The 10,724-nt window shown below is 35.8% G+C and overlaps 1 protein-coding gene across 20 annotated transcripts in view; it reads right to left on the bottom strand.

Annotated features, from left to right (window-relative positions):
- Window positions 1-10,724, bottom strand: part of KDM6A (lysine demethylase 6A) — a 234,574-nt gene that overhangs the window by 45,182 nt on the left and 178,668 nt on the right. For 4 of the 20 annotated variants that reach the window (XM_024240494.3, XM_024240496.3, XM_054544497.2 and 1 more), the window contains 7 exons: window positions 7,886-7,984; window positions 7,524-7,743; window positions 6,839-6,973; window positions 6,231-6,386; window positions 5,577-5,672; window positions 4,249-4,350; window positions 3,195-3,590 (listed from right to left, as the gene is read on the bottom strand). In XM_024240494.3, coding sequence (XP_024096262.1) covers window positions 3,195-3,590; window positions 4,249-4,350; window positions 5,577-5,672; window positions 6,231-6,386; window positions 6,839-6,973; window positions 7,524-7,743; window positions 7,886-7,984 — 1,204 coding nt within the window. The remainder of the gene's footprint in view (window positions 1-3,194; window positions 3,591-4,248; window positions 4,351-5,576; window positions 5,673-6,230; window positions 6,387-6,838; window positions 6,974-7,523; window positions 7,744-7,885; window positions 7,985-10,724) is intronic. The other 16 variants (XM_024240503.3, XM_024240498.3, XM_054544498.2 and 13 more) reach the window with 7 other exon arrangements.

Genomic DNA, 10,724 nt, shown 5'->3' with positions numbered 1-10,724 from the left:
TAGTGATATGCAGAAATTTCATTTGGGAAACTTTTGACCTGGAATCAGTTCAACACCATTTTCTAAACAACTTTCTCAACCTCATTACTTAAATTGTAAAGTTCCTACAGATAATGGCTTTGAAGGGCGTGTGAAGCAAAGGCTGGGGCTCCCTGCTACTTAGTATGGTAACTTACAGAAGCCTCGTGGCTTGCCAACTGAGGAGTTCCTTTTTATTAGAATTACGAATTACGTTTTTAAAGAATACCACATTTCCAAAATAGGGTTAAGAGAGTATTGAAAACTTCAGCAACTAAGTGAGCCAAAGAAGTAGATGTGAGAGAAAAGAAAATAGAACTATACTTTACAATCATAACAAAGGCTTTCATTTATTAACTGCCAGTTATACCTTAGAACTATGATAGGCATTTTAACAAAAATCTCGTGTTATCCTTTTAACAACTGTTTAATGCTTAAAGACAATGAACTCCCAAAATCTCATCCTCTCACCCATTCTAACAATTCCCCTTTCTCCTTTGCCATTTTCTCCCTCTCTACTGAATCTTTCCCATTGACTTTTACTGTTATTTCTCTCATTTTAAATTTAAAACAACAACAAGACAACAACTCCTAATCCCATTTTCCCTGTCAGCTACACCCAGTTGTTGTTGTTCTCTTTTATGTCACGGTATATGGAAATGGAAGCCTTGGCACTGTGCAGTGTGTAGCCCAAACAACTGTAAGCATGTGTGCTGGAACTGTCTATACTTGCTACTTCAGTTTTTCTCTGCCGATTTTATATTATCTTGAAGCGAACTACAATTAGGCTTTTGTACCCCAACAATCCACTGAAATTGCCCTTATCCAATGGTCAGCATATCTTTTCTGTAAAGGATCAGATAGCAAATATTTTAGGCTTTGTGGGTCACCCAGTATCATATATTATTCTTTTTTTACAACCCTTCAAAAATATAAAAATCATTCTTAGCTCACACGTTATAAAAAACACAGGTTGTGGGGTAAATTTTGCCTGTAACCTGTAGTTTCCTTACTCCAATAATGTCAGCAAATATCTCAGATGGTCAGTTTACAGTCCTCACTTTATATGACCTATGAGCATTATTTGATCATGTCCTCCTCCCTGAAAGACTTTCTTCATTTGGCTTCCAGGGCATCACTCACATTGTCTTTGATCTCCTACTACGTCACAGGTCAATCTCTTCTATTCTCTGCTAGTTCCTCAATTTCCTAGCCTAATACACTGGAATGCCCTAAGGCTCAATCTTGAGTTCTTTTCTCAATCTGTTCTCACTGATTGGTGATACCATCCAGTTTCATCCATCCTTCTAGTTGGTCAGGCCAGCTGGGACTCCTTTCTCACACATCACTCTATATCAACTAATCCTGTTGGCTGTTCCTTCCAAATATACCCAGAAGCTGACCACAATCTACTACTACCACTCTGGGAGCCATCATCAACTTTTAACCTGGATTACAGCTATAATCTCTAAATTGGTCATACCATTTCTACTTTTGCCTCTTTCAGTCTATCCACAGAGTACCAAAGAGGACCTAGTCAAAAACAAAGTTAGATCACATCACTCCTCTGTTCAAAATCCCCCTACGGTTTCCTGGATACTCAGAATAAAATCCAGTATCCTTATAAGGCTGATCATGATTTAGCCATCCTGTTTCCAGCTGGAGCACATTTCTCTCTCTTCTCACCCCTTGCCTGTCCTGTTCTGCCATGCTTGCCACCTTGATTCTCTTCAAATGTGCACAGCACAATCCTACCTTAGGGTCCATTGCTCCGTGCTGCTCCCTAGACCTGGAACAATCTTATCACAAATAGCTTCAAGGCTCACTCCTGTAACTCTCATCCAAATGCTATCTTTCAGAGAAGTCTTCCCTGCCCTTCTGATTTATAACTGCAACTCTCCTACCACCAACCTCTAGTATTCTGCTGTTCCCTTTCTATTAGTGCTTTTTTCCACAGCACTAATCACAACCATCATCTAACGTTATTTATGTATTGCTTATTTGTTTACTGTCTATTTACCTACACCAAGTAGAGACATCTCAGTATATTTTCTTTATTGATGTATTCCCAGAGCCTTGAGTAGGAAATGAAACTAGTAGGTACTTAGTATTTCTCTAAGAATGAATAAAGTACTAATCACTTTAGATCAGGGTCCCACCAAGGATATTACTTCAAGAATAAACTTAAAAATCTTAGAAAAAGAACTTATTTCAGTTTTATCAATAATATAAGACTAACCGACAATCAGCCAAATATTTCTCTTTTTAAGTCAAGTATTTCTCATAGTAGATTAATAAAAGTACAAGCAATTTGGCTATACGTATTAAGAGCATTTTCTTAAAGCTTACTCTTTGGCCCTTCAGTTTCACCTCAGCGAGTACCCATATCATGGAAACAATCCAAAATATGGAAAATACTACACACATAAACATTCAGAAGTAAAAACTCAGAAATTAAATGTCTAACGAATGTGCTAACATTGAATAAATTATGACCCATTTCCTTGACAAAAATAATGTTCATGCAATTCATTACTCTGTTTCAAAAACTTTAGTGGATCAACTTTGCCTTCAAGATAAATTTGGCCTCTCCCTCAGCCTCTTATTTCACCCTCCCCTCTTCATAACCTATCTTCTAGGCACACTTCACCAGCCCTCTCTTCTCCTAAACTCTAGTTTCTGGAAGACTCTAACATCTTGGTTATGTGCTCTCCTAGGTACTCTGATAGAACTTTCCCACCGAAGTCACACTTCACAGTCATTATGGTAAATACTTATTCACTGGTCTTTTTCTCCCACTAAAGCAAATATCTAACACCTAGTTTAGTGCCTGATCTTAAGTAGGCAGTTTATGCAGAAATGAACTAAGTAATATTACATAAATGTGCTTATGATGCCACTGTAAATTAATGGTGCATTTTGGGTGATGTATATGATCTATTTTCTTCCTTTGTAAATTTGCTAAGTTATCTATGTCGGTAGAGACTGTACAAAGGGAACAAAGATATACTCATGTATGTACATAATGAATCACAATGTAGTAACAACATTGTAGTGCCACAAAATTCTTATAAAACCAGTTCCCCAAACACTTCTTTCTTCTTCTCTCAAAGTGTATAAAACCCAGTAAAAACAATTATGTGAAAAGCCAACAAGGAAGCTAGTCCTCCTATTACCTGAGTGGAGTTAGATAGTTGGTTTTTCCACGGCTCCTCTGCGCTGCTGGTCAGGTTTGTGCGGTTATGAGGTAGAGTGAGTGCGTTTCGCTGCAGGTAAGGCACGTTTCCATTACTTCCACTTCCTGTTATATGATTATTGCCTATCAAAATAGTGTCTGTACTTCCCAGCGTTCTTGATGTGCTACAGGGAACAAGGCCTGCAGAAAAGGGTCCATTGGCCAAAGGCTGCCCAGGGCAGGCAGGACGGACTCCAGGCTGAGAGACGCTAGGCACTCTGGTCAGAGCAAGCTGTGGCTGCTGGCCAGAGACTGAGTTTGTAGGCAGTGATGAGTCAGCTGTTGGCCCATTAGGAATTCCAGTAGATCGTACCTGTGCAACTCCTGTTGGTCTCATCTGTCAAAAAAACAAAGGAAAAGTAAATGCTGGTTGTGTAATCTACAGGGCAGAGAATCTATAGGGGATTCTCTATGAATCCCCAGATGAATATGAAGATGTATAATTAGGGAATGTGTGATTTTACCCAAATGCTTAATTTCTCTAAGTTGAGAAATACATACTTTAAAAACTACAAATTGTATTTGTTCATTTTAAAATAAACTTCCTTGAAAAAGCAGAAGTCTGTTTCAAAAAAAAAAAAAAAAAAAAAAAAAAATCCCATTAGTAATGACAAAAGGAAGCAGCTAGGTCCTTCTCTCAATCACAAAAGAGGGGACATCTCAAAATTTCATTCTGTTACATCTATGCCAGATCCTGTAAACTAAATAAGCCCTAAAAACCTTGCCTCAGTACTAAATAATGTAAACAAACCCTTAGAATACATGTGAAATATCATGTAAATAAATAAAATACAAAGTATCTTGTTCAAAATTATAGTTGCTTTTGTCTAAAAATCTCCGTCAATTACCAGTATTTTAAGATACAGAGATTACTAAATTCTGTCAAATACCAGTAGAAAGTAAAAATGAACATAAACATGCTCTAAAATGACATTAGAGTCAATAAAAATACTCAAAATGCTAACAAATTTCAGGGAAAAATATGCTATACACACTTGGTGTTGTTGCATTAAGACAAACTGACTTTCCAGCTGTTCCAGCATCAGTTTCTGTGCTGGATTTAAATTATTTCTATTTGCGCGGAGCTGTTCCAAATGCTAGAAGAAGAACAAAAAGAGAATATAGTCAAAGATATATTTAGGAAATAAGATCACTATTCTAAGCAACCTTTCCCTGAAATGACTAAACTCAGAACCACTATCTGGTCAAACATACTGTTTTCTGACCAACAGTCATACACTCCAAGATGAAGTCCTTTAATAAGCTTGAGAAATATAAGAATGAACTAAGCATTCATCTGAACAAGATTTACTATGAGTTCTTTGTAATAGATGGGCATGAAATTTTACTCATCCATACAGTATTCTTAGGTATTCACAGAGAAAGCTCTTGAAGCTTAAAAATATATTGACAAGTATGCTAAAAGCAGCACTGTCTGGAATAAGCAAAGTCTGAAGACAACCTGAATGTCCAAAATTACTGATCTGCTTAAATAAAGGTGTTACATCTATATAAAGAAATATGATGTAACCATAAAAGAACAAGGAAGCTCTTCACATATTGACATGGAAAAGTCTGTAAAATACATTGTTAACAGCAAATAAGAATCCTATCATTTGTGTAAAAAAGAAGAAAAATAATAATACATGTGAGAAAGGGGGGGGATGTGTATTTGCTTGTACATACATAACATACCTCTGGAATGATAGATAAGAAATTAGTAATACCAGCCGGATTTTGAGTGGGTAGGGGCCAGAGTTAGAAGAAAACTTTACCCTATATACCCTATATTTATACTTTATGCAGTGTAAACCATGTCCTGGTTAAAAAAAAAAAAAATTAAAAACAAGAATGAATGATCTTCATTATTCTGGTAAATGCAGGCTCATTTTACTTTGGTGCATATTAATTGAATGTACTGCCACTTAACTTATAAGAATTAATACTTAGGGTTGCGTGCAGTGGCTCACACCTGTAATCTCAGCACTTTGGGAGGCTGAGGTAGGTGGATCACTTGAGGTCAGGAGTGCAAGACCAGTCTGGCCAACATGGCGAAACCCAGTCTCTACCAAAAATATAAAAATTAGCTGGGTGTGATGGCACGTGCCTGTAATCCCAGCTACTCTGGAGGCTGAGGCACAAGAATAACTTTAACACAGGACGCGGAGGTTGCAGTGAGCTGAGATCGTGCCACTGTACTCCAGCCTGGGTGACAGAGCAAGACTCTATCTCAAAAAAAAAAAAAAAAAAAAAATTAATACTTGTTTGCTACCTCTACTCCTTTTTAATAGAAAAAACAATTTGTCAAAAACATCTTACATACCTGTAATTTCTGTGGTGTCAAACACCATGAATGAGCTTGTTGCTGTACTGGAGGATGTGACACAGCATGTCCACCACTCCAATTGTCAGAAGTATTCTGAGGAAAATCGATTTAAAAAAAAATTAAAGAATATTTGGTTAAATCCACAGTTAATAATAATGGTTAGAGGAGGCCAAATGACTATGAATTGGAATATTTACATGTTAAAAAGATGTTATAACATTAAATTCTTTAAAAAATAATTTTACATGCATATTAAACTTAGAAATCATACATTTAAAAATTACTGACTATTTAATAAGCCACCCAAAAAGGCCCACCCTCAAACTATGGCCCAAACAGCTAGCCTAAATACCACACTGTCCACTAGATCCAACATTAAATTTATTTCGATGTCAGTAAAAAGTGATGATGAAAAGTGTGCTGAGATCTTAACGGCAGGGAGATGAATAAAATGATTTGATGAATGCAAATTTATCCCTACTTTCTATATTTAGTATGATACTAAGGGTCTGGGATGGAAAAACTCAAACCTTTCACTCTTTGATGTCCACAAATTTAAAATAAAGGACAGGAAATGTTCAAACTGCACAATTTCAGGGCAGCTGAAGCTTCTTTTTTGACTGGGATTTTCTATTTCTCTAAAACATATACCTTTGTTGGACTAGATGTTCTTTTCCTCTTGGCAGGACTGGACAGGTCATCTACTTGGCTAGAAGGAATCATGTGTAGTGGCAAGGATTGCTGTGAAATTGGTGTTTGACTGAGGCCTAATACAGGTTCAGTATTTGGATGATGAGGTTTACATGCCTAAGAATCACAGAAGGAAGACAAAAATAGGGTTCTATATATTCTTAATTCATTCCTTCAAATTATAAAACTTTACAAGCTGCATACTTTTCAAAGCTATGTGGACATCGCTGATTGCAATGATTGGAAATAAAAATTAAATGATTCATCAATGGAATAATGTGTACCTTCCTTTGAAAAACTTGCCTTAAAAATTAAACAAACCACTGTAGCATTATTTTAAGAAATCTCCTTCAAAATCATGAAAATGCACAAAGGTTCTAAGTTGGTACCCCAGAATCTCTTCCCATATTAGAGGGAATTTTATTTTGATCTAGATTCCCTTTGCAATTAAATCAAAAGGCTTTTCATTACTAAAAGCCTCCTGTGCTTAGTAAATTAAGCTTGACCACTAGAGAATTGAAAAGAACCCTTAAAGCTGGGCACCTGCAGAACATAACCCAACTTCTCACCTGCTGTGCTGTGTTCATGGCACCCTGCCTGGAGGTAAGCTCTGCGGGAATTGGTAGGCTCCACGCCTCCTCAATACTAGGAAGTAATTTAGTTTTATTCTGTAGACTACCTTGTGGAAGGTTACACAACTGAGCCTAGGAAAAATTATGTAAAAAGCAAATTTAACACAAGCCTACTTGAGTAAGAGCAAGTCCACTAAATCTTCCTAAATGCTAATTGTTTTTTAAAAGAAAATAGATTCTAAATTTGGGGCTTTAGAAGACACTAAGTATAAACAGGGTAACCGGAATATAAACCTTTGTGAGAATCAAAACAAAGCTGAGCTCTGTTTTCAGAGTTCTCATAGCTGTCTTCTCAAGAAACTCCAAGTAAGAGTGAAAGACTGTTGGTGTTTTCTCTAAAATGCTATGACAACTTAAAAATGTAGACAGTACATAGAAAAAAATTATGTAAATTAATATGCATCAACAGAGTAAATGTGCAAAAGAGCATCTTTAAAAATACTGCATATCTTACTTAAAATGAAAAGTAAAATAATATTACAAGCTATGGTATGTTTACAAAATATGGAAACAGATTATAGACATCAAAACACAACTAGACAAACTTTCCAGCCACCCTCCTTCTGCCTGAGTGTTCTGGGGAAATATGTGGCTTTAAAAAACTGCTATTTAAAAATTTTACCTGTAAATACTTAATTCGTGCTGCAAGTGCAGAGGTATTACTACAACTTTTGCTTCTAGTTGCATTTAAGTAGCATTTAATGGCATCCTGAGGCTGGTTGCAGGATTCATAGAGAGTGCCTAGGTCCATCCAGGCTGCAGCATGGCCATGGTCCAATTGTACAGCACAAATATAGGCCTGTAAAGCATCCATGGGCTGATTTTGCTGCTGATATAGCACACTGGAAAGAGAAATTAAGAAAAAATAAGTCAACTCAGAAGAACTGCTTTGTTTTATAATGATTTAAACTATGGAGTACTATATGTGATGCAACCATCTTTGTATATCAATTAAATTACTACAATTTTTATACAAAAGCTTACCCTATTGAACACCATGTATCTGCACTTGCTTCTGATTTATCAATAGACTGCCTGTAAGATATAAAGGCATCCTGAACTTTCCCAATACTTGAATAGCACCTGAGAAGGCAGGGGGGGAAAAAAAAAAATCAAGAGAATTCCATTAATACTGAAACAAATTAATCGGCTGAAAGGATGGACTATATATCACAGCAAATTTTTTTAAAACCCTAATAAGTTAATATATTTATGTGTGTGTATATACTTGTTAACTATAATGAATATTATAATTAGCCCTCCAACAAACCATATTATAGTCTGTCTTATAGGTGCTAAAAAGCATGCTGCATTAATGAACTCTATTAAAATGATTAGGGGACATATCACTTCAGTATTATAATACTGAGAGCTGCGTGCACATGTGCATGCACACACACATGCCACTCTTCCACTCTTCTTATATAGCTTGACCTCTAGTTTCCTATATGGTCAAAATACAGAGTTAAAAACAAAGACACTATACGTTGGTAAGATTTGCTATATCAGATTTCAATTTTCCTTTCCCAGGTAACAACACTGAGGGCAATAATTCTTTAATTCATAAAAAAATGTACATGTAAGACATAGTTAATCTCAAACTAAGTATCAAAAATAGTATAAAGTAAAAAGTAAAAATAATATAAAGTATAATATTTTATGACTAGTAAAGTTAGCAAGGTAAGATTAATGACTCAAGGACTGTAATTTTCTTAATGTGAATATACATGATGTACATGATGGATACACAGATAACAGCTGAAACTATAAATACTGAAATTATCTTCTTATTCTTGGCACTAAAGGAAAAAGAAAAAAACAAAAACCCAGTCCCTATTTTCATGAAGCTTACAATTTAGTTGAGGACTGAAGATACATTAAAAATGTCATGATGTCATATCAAATGGCCAGTATAGACAATAATTGGCCTGAGAATTTAGGATAAGAAGAGACCACCATATACTGCAAGATTTAGGAAAGGCCAAAAAAAAAAAAAAAGGGAGGGGGCGGGGGAGAGTAAGAGTAACGGATTTGAATATGTAAAGATGCATATTATTTAGTGATTCCTAATTGCCAGCCAGTTATGGCACATTTGCCAAGAAAACAAATTGGAAAGACAACACACACACATACATACATACATAAAGTTTTTCCAATAAACGAATTAATGCTGTAATTCTCTTATTTTGGATATTATTGGCTGACAGTAAATTGCAAAAAAAGGTTAGTGTTTTTACTTGCCCAAACACCATATTTCTATCCTCATAATTATTCTTTGAAATTTTAATGATTTATGTAACCTAAAATTCTAGGAACCACTGATTCGGGCAGAGAAGATGAGAAAAGGCATTTTAAATGGGTTTGAACAGCATGAGCAAAACCTAATGTATATACAAGAAAGCACAAACACAAAACAGTAGAGAATTTTAAATCCAGCCAAAGATTACCCTAAAGTTTGCTTTTCTAACAAGGAGAATAGCACATTGAAAGCACTTTATAGGAATATTAATTTTATAACAATATGTAGGGCAGACTGAAAGGAAAATAGTTATGGACAGTGAAAAAAGAGGGTGGCTACATTCACTGGTTTGGAACAGGCCAAAATTGGAGTGAAAGCACTGGAAGCGGCAAGAAAAAAAAGATGAGAGAAACAAGAAACCAAAAGATTGATAAAGGCTTTGTGATTAATTGATTAGATGTTCACAAGGTGGGGGCTGTAACTTAGTATTTAACCTTGATAAAAAGAAAATGGTGATCTTTTGGCAAAAGTAAAAGGAGAAGGAGCTGGTCTGAGGAAGAATATGGTGAACATGGTTTGAAATATGCTGACTTTGACATGATGTGAGGACATTAAAATGGGAAATGTTAAGTAAAGAATAGGAGATGTTGTCCTGGTGTTTAAGATACCTTTAAATGTTGAAATCTAGATTTGGAATTCATCCATATGGAAGAGAGGCTGTAAAAACACAGGACACCTACAAGGGAGATGTAAAAGCCTAAGAATCACTAATCCTGTGGTTTGAAAGATGTAAGAAATGTCCGTGATTGAGACAGAGAAGGCAGTTTCAGAGAGCATCTACAAACTGTTTTATGAAGGAAAAATTCATAATAAGAGATCAGCAACAATGCCAAACAGGAACAGACACCAGCGTGAAAGGGAATGCTTAACAGATAGTAGAAAACATGCTCTTCTGTAGTTGTTGTGAAATCAAAGCCATTTCAGATTTATAGACAAATTTGCCTAACTGCTGGGAGAAATAAGCAGTTCTTCCCAAAACCAATGTTTTAACATTCCATTCCTACAAAGTCAAAGTAGGAAACCAATGTGCCCAGATACAGATGTCCCACTCCAACCATCAACCACTTTTCCTCTAATAAAAGTAGGTTCATCTGAGACAGTCTCGTGTAACTAAAAAAGCCCTGGGTGAATCTAGGGTCTAATCCCTGCTCTCATACTAATTATCTGTGATTATGAACCCACTTTCTAAATCTTTGAAGTGACAGGATTTACAAGGTTAACTAGGTGACCTCCCTGGTCCCTCCCAGTTGTAATATTCTATAGTTCTGTGATAACACAGTCAATGATTGGTGCTAGCATAACAGAATATCACATTACAATTTTACTTTGATATACAAGTGCCAAATGACAAGCAAAGTCCATCTTCAACACAGACCTGAATGCACAGGTTAATAGAGAGCCTAACAAATATTAGGGTCATCAAACCCCAAAATTTCTTACTGACAATTGAGGTCTTCATTTTGAGCTTTAAAAACTTCTAAAACATAATTCATTCATAAAATGGTTCTTACAAGAAACAGATTA

The sequence above is a fragment of the Pongo abelii genome, chromosome X, assembly GCF_028885655.2.
Source record: "Pongo abelii isolate AG06213 chromosome X, NHGRI_mPonAbe1-v2.0_pri, whole genome shotgun sequence".
NCBI lineage: Eukaryota > Metazoa > Chordata > Mammalia > Primates > Hominidae > Pongo > Pongo abelii.
Note: the sequence above shows the minus strand (reverse complement) of the source record. Positions and strands in the feature narration are given on the sequence as shown.